Raw genomic sequence first — 14,754 nt, forward strand, 5'->3', positions numbered from 1 at the left:
TGTGTTACACGAGCTTTCGTTGTTAATGTGCTTCAGCTTTAAATGTTTTTAGTTATGGTTCCTGGAGTGTGAATGTGTTACAGGGAAAGTTGAACTCAGTGAGTCTTCTGTGCCGTTCAGCACATTTGGTGACGTGTCTCTTAGATCCAAGAGAATTGTTTCTGATGTGGGTAAAAGTCACATCACAGTTGTGAAGGCAAACCTCCCTGCTCTCAATACTCTTAGCAACATAGAGGTTTTTTGTTGGGCGATCAGGAGAGAGAAAAGACAGCAGGTATGTGCCCTTCACTCCCCGTTCATTCGTCTGCGTAACAAGCATCCCTCGACTATCCATCGTCTACAAAACCGTGCGGTAAAAATGGTGAGGACAAAGAGGAAAAGGCAGTCACCATGGGCTCATGAGCCTACCGTCTGCTTTATTTCATCGGTATTTCACAGAAATCAGGATAAATTGCTTCTTTTGCCAAAATAGAATTTTCAGAAAGTTGAAAAGTAATAACTCTGTCAAATATTCAGTAAGCACGCATTTGAAGATTTATCGAACCCAGTCACGAGAGAAATGGTAGGATAACAAAACTGGTTCAAAGGGGGATTGGAGCAAAATGTCTAGGTAGGCAGGTTGATTGATTGATAGAGTGAAAAGAAAAGAGAATGCTGGAGTAAGACTTCAAAGTTAGGTACAGTACTGGTTAATGTCCTCCAAGGCGATAAAACAGTACTCTTTGGTTCTATTTCAGCCAGACAGAAATCTTTACACCTATCCTTAACAAATATATTTGTAATTTATCTGTCTTCTACAGTCGTTACAGAGTCTGTGACCAATCGATAGTAAATAGTAAGTCAAACAAAGTTACATTTCCCAAGAGTGTTAGATGACTCTTAGGTAAGCTTGTCAACAAGTCCATGTTGCAGGACAGTGCTGCCCGAGAGAACTTTCTGCCAGGATGGAAATCTTCCATGTAAGTGCTGTCCACTAGCTATACGTAGCTATTGAGCATTTGAAATGTGGCTCCTGCAACTGAGGAATCGAATTTTAAATTTTATTTCATTTTTATTAGTTTTGATGTAAATAGCTCCCTGTGATTAGTGGCTACTGTGTTGGACAGCACAGCTCTCCTGTGCCATTAAATGGGCGGTCATTTTTACGCCTTGCTTCCAGTCTTGGATCATATTTGTCTAAACACTGTAAATTACATCATATTTGAAATATTGTAATGAGCTAAATATGTGGGGAAAAAATTGGAAGAGACTTTTTTTTTTTTTGAAAAGACCAAATTCTTCCATGAATCTTATTTCTTTTGCAAATATGATGCCTCGTATATTGTGTTTCTTGATGGTAGGCTCACCTGAAATCATTCTGACCAGCAAGGGGGCCGCTTATGAATTAAGCCTGTTTGGAGGGAACCCAGGTCTTGGGTTTTGTTTTTCAAGTGACTCAAGTTGGTACTAATTTCCCTTTAGCAAGACACTAACCGTCATGTCTAGTTTTGATTAAAAAGGGGCTTTTTTTTTTTTTTCAACGTTTTTTTATTTATTTATTTTTGGGACAGAGAGAGACAGAGCATGAACGGGGGAGGGGCAGAGAGAGAGGGAGACACAGAATCGGAAACAGGCTCCAGGCTCTGAGCCATCCGCCCAGAGCCCGACGCGGGGCTCGAACCCATGGACCGCGAGATCGTGACCTGGCTGAAGTCGGACGCTTAACCGACTGTGCCACCCAGGCGCCGAAAAGGGGCTTTCTGATTTGAAACAAAGAGAGAGCTATTAATATGTCACAAGGATTTGAAGGCTTAAATAAGTTAACTTTTCTGCTGCCCTCCCTTCGTTACTCAGACCAAGCAATCAATGCATTGATAAGGCTGGCTTTGATCTCTCCCGAAACTTACCAGTTCTTTTTCTTACTCATCTTCTCCCTCGCTTGCAGGGGTTTTTCCGCAGAAGTATTCAGAAGAACATGATTTACACTTGTCACCGAGATAAGAACTGTGTTATTAATAAAGTCACCAGGAATCGATGCCAGTACTGCCGACTCCAGAAGTGCTTTGAAGTGGGAATGTCCAAAGAATGTAAGTGGAGTCTCAAAAACTTTTCTTTTTGCTTCTTTGGCTTACCTACATATAGGACTTGCTCAGCTTCCAGAATCAAGTTGTGGAGGTCATGGCATGCGGAAGTCCCATAAGACACCAAGGATAGATTGCCAAGGCTAGGTGTAAACAGAGGTGAGCTGAAAACAGAATAACCGTGGGGATTTTCAGATCAAGCCTGAGTGGCAGCTGGGGACAGGGCTGGAGCTGTGTGCTGCGGATGGCAGGTGTGTGTTTCAGAGCGGTCCCAACTCACTGTGTGTTGTCGTAGAGCCACCAGTGACTAGCACGTCGCATCGCCACTTAGAGACGCCATTCCCCCGTCCTGACCGTGGGAACAGAGTTGTGCCCGTGTCCCTGAGAACAAAAGGAGACAAGAGGCATGAATATTAACAGTAGTAATAGTTAGCCCTTTCTCAGAGGGAAGGGAATGTAAACCTTTTGTTGTGGAAGAAATATTTAGAAACTTGGTGCTTGGCATGTTTCCAAATTCGATTTAGCTTTTTTTTTTTTGGTCCCAGCCACCCCCCTCCGCCGAAGAATTCTGCGGGGGTTTTTTTTTTTTTTTTTTAATGCGAAAGAGAACATTTTAATGAATTAAAAATGAGTGATCCAAAAACATCTGATAATGGGGGCTTGAAATGTACGTCACTTAATACAGACAGCGTATATATACACTGCCAACATTTTCATCCTTACGTTTCTCTCTTTGGTGCTTTCACGTGAAGGGAACAAGGAAGCGACAACAGGCAAATGGCTTGGCTCAGGAAGGCCTAAGGACGGTGCAGGGTTGTGTAGAAGGGGAAGCACTGAATGTGATGGCTGTTACTTTATTCATCTTGTTACTCGGGGATTTGGTGAAGGCGAAGTGTGAGTGAAGCACTGGGACAAAAAGCCAGGAACCTCAGCCGTGATCTTGCAGCCTGGTTCGAAGGCTTATGTTCTAGGTCCAGGGCTCTCGGACTTTGGAACTGGGAAATGTGGCCATTGGGTGGTGGGGAGACTGAGGACGGAAAGCCCCCAGGGCCAAGCAGCGCTGCTCAGGTGGCCGACTGGCTTTTTGCCTGGAACTGCTTCTAGGGAATGTTGTTTGGCTGCCCAGTAGCCATTCTGTCCCTTCACCTCTCTTAAATGTGCCTAGGGTTTAGCATGCTTTTCCGTTTCTTGGGTTTCCGTACTTGAGGAAAAACAGCAGGACGGGGAACAATTCCGTTGACTCAAGCCAAGCATCCTATTCTGTGTCCCAGCCACCCGTCATATTCCATGTCACTGGTTCATGGTGGGAATCTGTGATGTAGGCCAGTCCAGCGGGAATGAATTCAAAACTCATGCTCAGCCTCCACAAAAAATAAAAAGATAAATTAGACTTTATCAAAATAAAAAAGATGTCAGCTCTCCAACAGATACTATGGAATTAATGGAAAGACAAGTCACGTACTAGAAGAAATTACTTACAAATTGCACATCTGATTGAGGACTTGTATCTAAAATATACAAACCTCTTGGGGTGTCTGGGTAGCTCAGTCAGTTAAGCGGCTGACTTCAGCTCGGGTCATGATCTCGAGGTTCGCATGTTCGAGCCCCACGTCGGGCTCTGTGCTGACAGCTCGGAGCCTGGAGCCTGCTTCGGATTCTGTGTCTCCCCCACTCTCTGCCCCTCCCCCACTCACGCTCTTGTCTCTGTCTCAAAAATAAATATTTTTTAAAATATTAAAAAAATAAAACAAAATATACAAACCTCTGAAAACTCAGTAACAAGAAAGCAACACAATTAAAAAAAAAAACAAACAAACTAGTGCCTTCAAAAATGCCAACATTATGAAAGGCAAAGACAGACTGAAAAACTGTTCCAGATTAAAAGAGACATGCCAGCTACATGCAATGCATAATCCAGATCGGATTCTTGGCCAGAGGGAAATAGTTCTAAAGGACATTATTGGGACAGTGAGTGAAATTTGAATACGGATTATAGATTCTAGCGCTGTAATATACTGTTCTGTATTATTACTTATGAAGAATTGTGAATCTAGATGAAGGGCGTACAGGAGGTCTTTGGACTATTCTTGCAACTTTGGAGCAAACTTGAAATTTCACCAAAATACAATTACCCAAACAGGACAAAAGACTCACGCTTAAAATATTAGGACAGAAGTGCCCTCCTTTCCGACGTATGTGGACAAGGAAGCAGGTAGCCACAAGTGCCCCTCGTAGCTATCCTCCAACTCAAGGACAAAGAAGGCACTGTAGATAGAAGAGTGGAAAGACAGACAGAAACTGGGCCCTGAAGAGCTGGACTGGATCGCTAAACCAACTGCCTCCAGCAAGTTTTGTTATATTTGCCAAGAGGTGCCGTTAAGGCAGTTGAGGTTGGCGTCTTAGTCATATTTTAGGGTCCTGATGAGCGAGAATGGACTGGGTCATCAGATAGGGTAGCGTCCTCCCATACCTCCTGGGAAGGTCTTTTTCCCCTGGAAACTTCAATCTGTGGAGGATGGGTCAGTTGACCACATTTCAGCCAGTTCTCTTTGCTCCCTCCAAACTTTAGAGCTATCGAATTACTTAAAATCAATGAATATGGAGATAATAGAGCTAATACTAACTTAGCTCGGGCCCCAGACCCTACTGCTGAAGAGCACAACGTTGCCCTGAAATAGCCAGATTTTTTTATATGTGTAAGTGAGACTCACAGAATGATCCCCTGACACTCCATTTTTGGTCTCACATTCTGTAGACATGGATGTCAGTCACGCTGCAGTTCTGTGGGAGAATTTTAGTCTAGGCTGAAATTATAAATGAGTAAGCCAGATGTGGACTCAGGGTAAATCAGTACTTTTGCATTTATTTTGTGTGGGCTGGAGACCCATTTCCTGCTTACATTACTTAAAACCCATATCCTGCTGCTCTGTAAAAACTGGCAGCTCGGTTGCCAATTAAAAAAAAAATAATGTTTACACCCACAGGAAAACTCTAGTTTCAACCCTCAAGGAACTTATCACCTTAATTAGATTTAAAAATATATAAATGAGAAGAAAATGGGATCATTATGCCCAAGTATACAAAAATAAATATATTTTCCTTCGAAGGAAATTGAAGGAGAAGGAATAAACGCTTGGAATAGAGAGACTTGGGGTCTAATAGAATATTTTTTAAGCTGAAACAGAAAGAAGCAGGAAAGTATGAGAATCGGTAACCGGTGACACCAAGATATTCGCAACCGAAATGAACCCAAGAATAATAGAGACTCCTAGAATGTTAGAACTGAAAAGGGATCTTAGAGATTGATTTTCACTCACCTCTCTCATTTGACATACAAGCACACTGGGACCCAGAAAGGTGAAACGGTTTTCCCAGCAATCCCCAACTGGCTCAAGACAGAACGAAGACTGCAGTTCAAGCCTTTCCTCTTCTGGCTGTGCTTTCTCTGTGGTACCAAGCTGCATAAGATTTGCATTCAATTCTTGCCATAGGTCATGACGATTCATTAGTATGTGTCAGAACTCTTCGGGTGCAAGCGACAGAAAACTCAGCTCAAACTTGGCATAAGCTTAAAAACTCGGCACAGGCAATTGGACAGTCCGGAGTAACATGACTGCATGCAAGGGCTCGAGGTCGTTTTGGGGGCGTGGCTCCTCGTTGTCTCCCATAGATGGTTTTGTTTGTTTGTTTTTGTTTTTTTACCCTGTTGGTTTGGTTTTCTGGAAGATTTTACATACGGCTACTCAAGATGGCCACCAACCTGACAGAGAGGTGCGGGTCCCCATCATTTCATGAGTGCCCAGGAACTGGTTCTCACTGGCCTAACTCGGATCACGTCCCCTTGTATAACTGTCTCACCTTGGGGGTGAGGGAGGGGTAGACCGCCGTAATTGGCTAGGTCTCAGTCATGTGCCAATCTCAGGAGCCGGGCCTCGAGGTCTACCCCACCCAAACCACATGGGGCAGGAGCGTGGGAGGAGAGAATCCCTATGTAGCTAATCAGAAAGACCTGAGGCAAAAATTTACAATGTCCCCACCAAGGCCTATCCCGTCCCACGGTGCTGTTCCCGGTATGTTCTTATTCTTTGTGCTGTTGAAGGAAAGAAAGAAACCTGAAAATCCTATTATAGTAATAGCTAACATAGGCAAGGTGTTTTCTGTTCGCCGGGGACTTCTTAACCATTTTTAATACTTTGTCCCATTCAAGCCGAACAGTAGCCGTATGAGAAAGATGAGTTACAATCCCATTCTTCCCCCTTTTTTTAGGCAGATGTGGAAACTTAGGTGCAGAGAGGTTAATTAATTTAGAGTAACGCATTTAGTAAGGGCCAGTGCTGGGATTTGGATCCCGATAGTAATATATACTACAAGCCATAAAAAGCACCTCTGACTTCTCTTTTTGACTCGACTCGATTCCAAGTGGTTAATTAAACAATAATCACACTCCTTGTTGTATATTAGAGATGTACCCCCTAGAAAGTCGTGTGCAAATTTAATTTTTATAGCCCAAATTTGGTTTTAAATGTCTAAGGGGATTTACTAGTAAAAGAAATCCTTGGGTGTGGGGGATCAGGAAAGCAGGATTATTTCTTCGCTCTTCTGTTCTGTAAGTGCTGGTGGGTATACCTTATATTTGCCGAGGGCTTTGTAAAGCTAAGGGAGCCCTTCTGCAGAGAAATAGCTATTTGTCAAAGCATGAGATTCGAAAGCGGTAGCAGCAAGTGAAAAAAAATCGATTTTCAGCAGCATTCTGGAAGTGGTACAGAAATTTATGAAGAACTTGGGGAGGAGGCAAAGGAAGCAAAATGTCTCAAAGTTGAGTGATGAGCTTCTGCTGGTGGGGTGGGAGGCTTGAAATGATGTCCACAAAGGAAAGTATGTGGCCCTAAAATAAGAAATAAAAAAGAATAAATGAAGACGTAAAATGTGGGATCGTGAAAGAGATGTCCCAACAAGCTTATGATACAGATAAACCACTAATTGTCCATGATGGGGAAGGGGAAGATTTAAGACGATGCCACTGAGAGACTGTAGGAGTAGAGAAAGCCTGGCCATATGCATTTGGCCAGCTACAGGCATCCAAATGCATAGCTGAAATCTTTAAGCCAGGGGTCAGCAAACTCTCTGGCAAGGGTCAAATAGAAAATATTTTTGGCTTTGTGGGCCATGTGATCTCTGTAGGAGCCCCAGAAAGTACATAAACAAAGATTGGTTGTGTTCCAATAAAACTTTATTTACAGGAACAGTAGACAACTGGGTTTGGCCCAAAGGCCATACTTTGCCTACTTCCGCTTTAGGTGGCTCACCCGGTGGTCCCATATGCCACTCTGGCTGCTCCATGAGCTCACGCTCAGCTCATCTCCCAGGGACAGTTGTTCCTCTCCTACCAATAGACACCCGTGGCCATGCGGCCGCCATCCTGGGCCATGCGGACCCGCGAGCCTCACGGCTCCATGTTTCTGTAGAGGCTGTGCCCTGGACTGGAGTTTTAGGAGCCAGCAGAAATGTCTTTTCTTCTGAGAAGACTCCCTGAGCCCTACCCCACATTCTACACAATTCATTCTGCCCCATATTTCTGTAGAGCTTTGAACATGCCTCCGTGAACTGCCAACCTATTATAGTGTGATTCTTCGCACAGCATGGGCTCCCTAGCTTGATTATAACCTCCTAAAAGGCAAGGCAAGCATCATGTCTTCCTCACTTAGTAGCCCTGGAAGTTAGCATGATCGTTTGGTCAATGAAGTTAGATTAATGAAGTGATTAAACGTGGTTTGCTTATGTATCTATCTATGTATTTATTTATTTAGATTGTAAGTAAGCTCTGTGCCAAATGTGGGGCTTGAACTCATGACTCTGAGATCATGAGTCACATGCTCCACCAACTGAGCCATCCAGGTGTCCCGAAATGTGGCTATTTTAATTTTTTTAATTTTTTTAAGTTTATTTATTTATTTTTGAGAGAGCACAAGCAGGGAAGGGACAAAAAGAGAATGGAGACACAGAATCCAAAGCAGGCCCCATTCTCTGTGCTGTCAGCACAGAGCCCGACTCAGGGCCAGAACCCATGAACCGTGAGATCGTGACCTGAGCTGAAATCAGACGTTCGACTGACTGAGCCACCCAGGTGTCCCTTAAATGTGGCTATTTTAAAAGACAACCAAATCTGACATCTCCCTAGCTTCACTTCCTGAAAAGTTGCCAGGCACAAAACAGTTCTGGGCATGCCTCTATTGAACTCTAAGGCACTCATTTCTCTGCTGCGGGCCCAGAACAAGTTATTCAGCTTCTTTCGGCTTGTGTTTTCTACCTGAGTAAGAGAGCCTTTAGTGTTGACTGACAGCCTGGGCATGATGTGAGAACCGATGCTTTTAATCCTGTTTAGACAACAGTGTTTCTACAATGAGCTTCCTCTTGTCAGTTCTCTCCCTGGAGGACATTAGATCTTCTCGTGGATTTGCTATGGAAAATGGTGGGCATCTTGTGTAACTGTGCATGGCAAAAGTCCAAAAGGGTGCAGAGGCTAACATGGGTAAGTGGTGGGATTTGGGGCTCACCTGGCCAGTCCTTGGCTGTCAGGTTGCTCACTGACAAAAAGGGGGATCCAAGGATTAGCTAGACATTGGGGTCAGGAGGCCAATAGGAAAATGAAAGATAAAAAGCAGATCAGAAGCAAGGCTCATGTGCCATGATAAAGGGGAAGTTGTGGGCTTTGGATGCCTCTGACGTTTGCCCGGGTTTCCCTGGGTCTCTGGCCTTAGAGATGGGATGCCTTTGCCCCATGTATGTAACAGAAAAACCATGGAGGTTACTGTGGCTGTCACCCCCATTCTGTTTCTTTTCTTTCTGAAAATCACTGGCCATTAATTTATAAAGGAACCTCTTCAAATTGCCTTTGAACTTATGTTTATGTGGGCCGTGCTTTTGAGTGGTGGGCAAAACATGCCTTTGATTTTGTTTGAGAATGTGGTTTAGTGTTAATTTCACAGCATTTTTTTCCTCTGACAGTTGCCTAAGTATATTTGTAGAATAAAGCGATTGAATAATCTCTGAATTTAGGAGTCCCTAAGTGCTCATTGACACCTTCTCATTTGGGGCATATTGAGCTTAAAAACAGCTTTTTATGAAGTCTCTAAATTCTGATTTATACTTTGGACATGAATGTCCCCATGGGTCGATTGGATAGAATGAATATGCTTTGCACGGACACTTTGATACTTCCACGAGAGGTTTTTGTTGTTCTGTGTTTCATTTCCCCTTTACTGTTAAACTTACGTTAAAACAAACCTTTTGGATTAAAGGCACTTAACCTCAGTTAAAATCACTTTTGTTGATGCACAAATTATATCGATGTGCTCATTGGTTCTACGGCTGGATTTTACTGGCTTTATAACGAGGAAATTCGTATTGTAGGTTGCCTTGTGTACTTGGGAAATTACATAAAAATCATCATCAGGGCACTTAGCGTCTTTCTAATTTTAGTTTATTTCTTCATTTGTTCCCATGTTACGTCCTAGCCTGTTACTGCGTTCCCAAGGTTTGGCATGATCTTTTTGTTCTTCTCAACAGAGAGGTGGCATTAACCCCCACCTTTCCTTTCACCCCGCCACACACAAATCCCCAAAGAGCTCCCCAAAAGTAAATGAAAGGCTGGAAACTTTATATTTTTGTATCTAAAAATGTCACGGAGGCTGGAAAGTAAAAATGTGCTGTCCCTTTCCACTTGCCAAATGTTAAGGTTTTCCTGCATCTGTTTGGGAGTTTAAAAAAAAAACAAAAACAAATTCCGTTTGGGCACTGGCAGCCCAGTGATGTCAGTGCCACTCTGGGACTTCAAGCCCATTAACACTCCGACTGCAAAGGAAGTATTAAAATTCTTTCAGCTTTACTAACACATTTCTCCCTGCAGCCTGTCTCCTGGTAAAGGGGCGCTCAGCACATTCTCACCTTAGAAAAAGGAGAACTTTCCATGACACCATAGGACAGAGCAGAGCAAAGGAACAGAGGGCTTTGAAGGTAGCCTGAGCTGGGTTCAAATCTGACCCCACCCTCGAGCTGCCTCATCTTTGGCAAGAGGTATAATTTTGTCCTACGTGCAACTGACTGACTGTGGCTGACGACAACGTGGGGCAACCTTGCTGGATTGTTTCGTGCATTGGACCTTATGAGGGTGGTGCATTTAGCACCCTGGTTGGCCCACGGCAGACCCTGAATAATGATAGCTGTTCTCTCGGGGTTCTTCTGCTGGCGGCACCCAGGCTCTGCTCTGGGCCCTGGTTGCTGCTGCCACTGTAATAACTTTTTACTGCTTTTTACTGTAATAACTACACAGCCCTGCTCCTCCTTCAGGAGAAAAGTGAAGGGCAGAGGCTCTACTCGTTTTGAATTGTTTATGACGCCACAGTGTAGATATACAGCCCCAAATATTATGTCACAGCATTAAAAATCAAGCTTGTAAGCATAGTTTCTAAAATAAATACCCGCCTTCCTCAGCTACTGTAAACTGGGAGGCAGATGGCTCATTTGCCCGGAGATGCTGGGACGTGTGTAATCAGAGAACGGGATGGGATCCTGGTATCGTGGAACCCAACTCCATGGGGAAAACCGAACTGGGGTGTTAGAAAGGGCGCCTGGGCCCCTCCTTGCGTCCATCAGCTCAAGGTGAGGCCATCGGGGTCTCCCGGGCAGTGTCCAGTTCGCCCCAGATCACCAGGGAAGCAAAGTCTCTTTCACTCCCTGCTTCCTCCTTTGTTTGCCCCTGTGGCACCTGCCATCTCTCCCCGACGTTTATTTGGGACCCTGTGGCCCACCCTTCCTGAGTCCATCTCGCTTCACGCAACCAAATCTTACCCGCTGGCCTGTTCCTCAGCACTGCTTTAGCTGTTAGCCATATGGCAGGAGGACTGCAGAGAACATGGGTGATAATATGACAGTTGATGGTCACGAAGCCCTTTACCAACGGCAAAGTCTCCCAGGACTTTGAGTCATCTCCTGTGGCAGGCAGGAAGGGACTAACGCTCGGGTCCTCAGTGTCCTGACGTTCAGAGACACGAAGAAACCTGCCTGCAGTCTCACTGGCGGCTTCAACCCGTGGGTCCTAAGCCCAGCGCCTAGTATCTTTTCAACCACGCTTTGCTTCTCTAACAACGCAGTTCTTGTGCGCGTTTAACGCTACACCGTTTCAGTACCTTCACCCCCTTGTGCTCCCAAATCACATTTTCGGGCATTTACGTATGATTTAATTTAACGCAGGTACTGGTTTAATACAGTATTTTCCCTAGAGTCAATGCCGCAGGCAGCGTCCGAAACCTAATTTCGGGGAGTACTAAACTTAGTACGCGGTAATACCAAATCGTACAGTGATAAAGTCATTCCCTTTTCAGTAGTCACCCCATCTATTTATCACTAATGGGAAAATCTCAGTTTGATGCCGGTCCATCCTTAATTAGTACCTCTTGAACGTTTGCTACTCCCCCTTTTTAATGGAGACAAGACAGGCAACCAGCCATCCTAACCTAGTTAGGACGAAGTGCTGTTTATTTCAGAGGAATGCAAACTTTCTGAACGACCAGACACTACATATCTTAAGCTCTGCAGACGATTCAGTGATTGTTGCAACTCTTTGACCCTCCCATTGCCGCACGAAAGCCTCATGAACGAGCATGGCTGTGTTCCGATTTATGTCAAACGATACTGCTGTCGTCTTTATAGTCGTAATGTAAAATTCTCTGAATTTTATTTAGGCAAAAAAAAAATCAATTTAGAAAGCGTATAGTGGCCTCTAATGTGAGATATCATAAAGGTAGGACAGGAAGGGCAGAAGTTAGAGAAACTCTGGTTTTATCTGTTAGTTGGTCAGGTGTTCTTGCATCTTGACAGGAATAGAACAGATCCTGGGGGAGCCTCAGCCCCTTCCAGAGCCCCCTGTATTGCTACGGTTGTTGGTGAGTAGACCATTGACCTGCCTTTGTCTTGCTGAGGTCCCCTCTGCCCTTCCCCCATCCTGAGCTGTGCACAACTCAAGGATGGGCCGCTGGGTCTTGCTTTTCTCGGATCCTCAGGGTTTAGTCCTGTCCTGATACAACAAAGGCCCAATGAGCGGGTGGATCTGTCCTGGAGGGATTTCAAGGGTCAGGTGAACTTTGGAGGGGGAATACGAGGAACAGGGGAGACCTCACACTGCACTGTTTACTCCCCCTTCTGAAGAGCAGCAAGGTATTGTTGTGGCTTAAAACACAGACTTGATGGACAGCCTGGATTCTGATCCCAGCCCACTACTCAGGTAGCTCTGTGATCTTGGGCAGGTTATTTAGCATCTCTGTGCCTCCGGTTCCTTGTCTGTAGCACCGAGATGATCATAGTACCTACCTCACGTGGGTATTGTAAGGAGTAAATGAATGAATATATAGTAGGAACTAAAGGCATTTCTTAGCCAAGTGTTAGCTCTTGTCCCTCTTCGTCCTGCTATGATAACGACCCATTCTGGCCTCCAAAGATTGGATCATCAGTACCATCTTAGTGACTATGCAGAACAGCTAATGTTCCTTCTGGCCCAGTGGTCCGTTTACTCAAGACAAAAGGTACTCCTCAAGTTGATGTTTGTCCTTGGGGCTCAGGCCTGACACCCACAAACCAAAGTGTCACTTCAGCCAGAGGTGACCCTGGGATCCGTGGCCTTTCATCACTTACAGAATCCATTCCAAGTGTATCTGTGGGCAGGGCCCTGCACAGCTGGCTCAGCCTGCCCCAGCCTGCCCAGGACACTGACCTCCTGTTATGCTTCTCCAAACTCCCCCCGCCCCACAGTAGTCACCACTGACTACTCGGCATGCCTGTTGTGTGATGGAGCCTCAGGGTGTGCCTGCTGCCCTCTCTGCCTGTGATGGCCGTCCCCAGCTTTCGCTCTTGCTCATCTTTCAAGCCACCGTACTCCCAAATACGCGTGCATGTTTCTCTAACAACAGGAAGCAGGTGTGGGTCAGTCTTACCTCTCTACAGTGTGACATGTTAGTGACCCCTCTGTTGGGTGACTTCAAAAGTCAGACTCGTTTTTGAGTCCAGGAAGTAGGTAGGGGTGTGTGTGTGTGTGTGTGTGTGTGTGTGTGTGTGTGTGTGAGAGAGAGAGAGAGAGAGAGAGAGAGAGAGAGAGAGAGAGGGAGAGAGATTGAGAGAGAGAACATACACAAGTGTTCTCTGCACTGGCTATAAGCATCTTGAGGGCAGGCACAGAGTGTCTTTCCTATCTGAGTCTGCAACCAAGAGCCCAGTGCCTTATACTTAGTAGATACTTCTGGAATGAACTGGAGGTAAAGAGAAATTGAAGAGTAGAGATTATGAGTCAGGAACTTTCATCTGATCTTTCTAAGAATTACAGATTTGAATTCAGCCCCACTGACATAATGAGCCCATTTTTACATTTTCCCTTTTGTGTCCTTCCTTAACTTGCACCATACAAATTCTAGCATATTATCCCTTGCATAAAAGGAAGCCTCACCCTTGTCTAGTTCCGTGGTGGACGTAGCCAGATGGAGCTTGTCACTACGTCCTAAGAGGGAAGATCTGCTGTCTCTCAAAGCTGTACACACACACCATATTTCAACAAATCTATAATTTGTTAAAGCGCACTATTATTTTATGTGCCACTAAAAACAAAACAGCAGGAATTAAACGAGGACATGCCAAAGATTGTGAGACAGGTGGCAATTGCAGAGAGGGAGCGAGGGAGAAACCAGATACCAGCGCTGTAAGAAAAGGAAGCATCTCACATTCTAGGCTGGAAATATTCTATGTTTCCATCTTGAGCTGTGTTTCATTCTGCTTTAAATAGACATTGATAAAACCTCAGTGCCCAAAGACAATCCCCAGCACAGAGTTGACTGAATAAATATGCAAGTGCTTCTAAAATAGCTGGCAGAGAGCCCTTTGTTTGGAAACAAATGTCTCCGTTGAAAATAGCAACCCGAAATTTCCCCGCAGTCCCTGTGTTCCGGGGCGATGAACATGGCCCTTTAAGTACCTTCTCCCAGTGACAGCAATTCTCTGGAGGGTGGCTACCTAAATTGCTCAATAAATCCGTGCATAGAGTACAGTCTGAATTTGCTCTTCCTCGAATGGGATTGAGCACTTAAACCGGTTTCTTCTCCCTCTGCCATCGAAAAATATTAACTCTCACCGTTCGGTTATTTCTCTCATCCGTCTCCCTTTAAAGCCGGAAAACAAAGAGTTGAGCAATTATCCGATGAACTAGATTAATGGAGACAGGCATCTTTTTAGTACTGGGACCAAGGAGAGTCAACACCCTATTTCGTCATGAGAAAGAATGTCTGTGTCCCGGATTCACACTTGACTGTTCCAGGACTTCATTTCACCAACATAAAAATACCTACGTGGCCTTTAAAAATTTCTGTTTGATTTGCAAAATACTTTTAAGACAGAAATGTTCTGTTTTGATGCTGGAGAATACAAGTCCTCCATTTTTCTTTGCTTGTTTTGGGGGTTGGGGTGTTTTATGACATTACTTGGTCAGGCTTATGAAACAGTGTTTTGGTTCAGCAACGTTGTTTAAATCTGTTTTAAAATAGCACTAAGGATTTCCACTGGCCTTTCAAAATGGACCCACTTAGGAGCCAGTCATACGATACAGCTCTTCCAAAGGGAAAGATAAAAGTTGCTTCTAGTAAACTCTGTCGACTCAGGG

At 44.6% G+C, this 14,754-nt stretch overlaps 1 protein-coding gene across 19 annotated transcripts in view; it reads left to right on the forward strand.

The window, feature by feature from the left end:
* The window catches only part of RARB (retinoic acid receptor beta), a 769,461-nt gene that overhangs the window by 666,864 nt on the left and 87,843 nt on the right, over positions 1 to 14,754 (forward strand). For 18 of the 19 annotated variants that reach the window (XM_023260626.2, XM_045037698.1, XM_011286272.4 and 15 more), the window contains one exon: positions 1,925 to 2,066. In XM_023260626.2, coding sequence (XP_023116394.1) covers positions 1,925 to 2,066 — 142 coding nt within the window. Of the gene's footprint in view, positions 1 to 1,924; positions 2,067 to 14,754 lie in introns of those variants that run through there. The other variant, XM_045037700.1, reaches the window with a different exon arrangement.

The sequence above is a fragment of the Felis catus genome, chromosome C2 (assembly GCF_018350175.1).
Source record: "Felis catus isolate Fca126 chromosome C2, F.catus_Fca126_mat1.0, whole genome shotgun sequence".
Classification (NCBI taxonomy): domain Eukaryota; kingdom Metazoa; phylum Chordata; class Mammalia; order Carnivora; family Felidae; genus Felis; species Felis catus.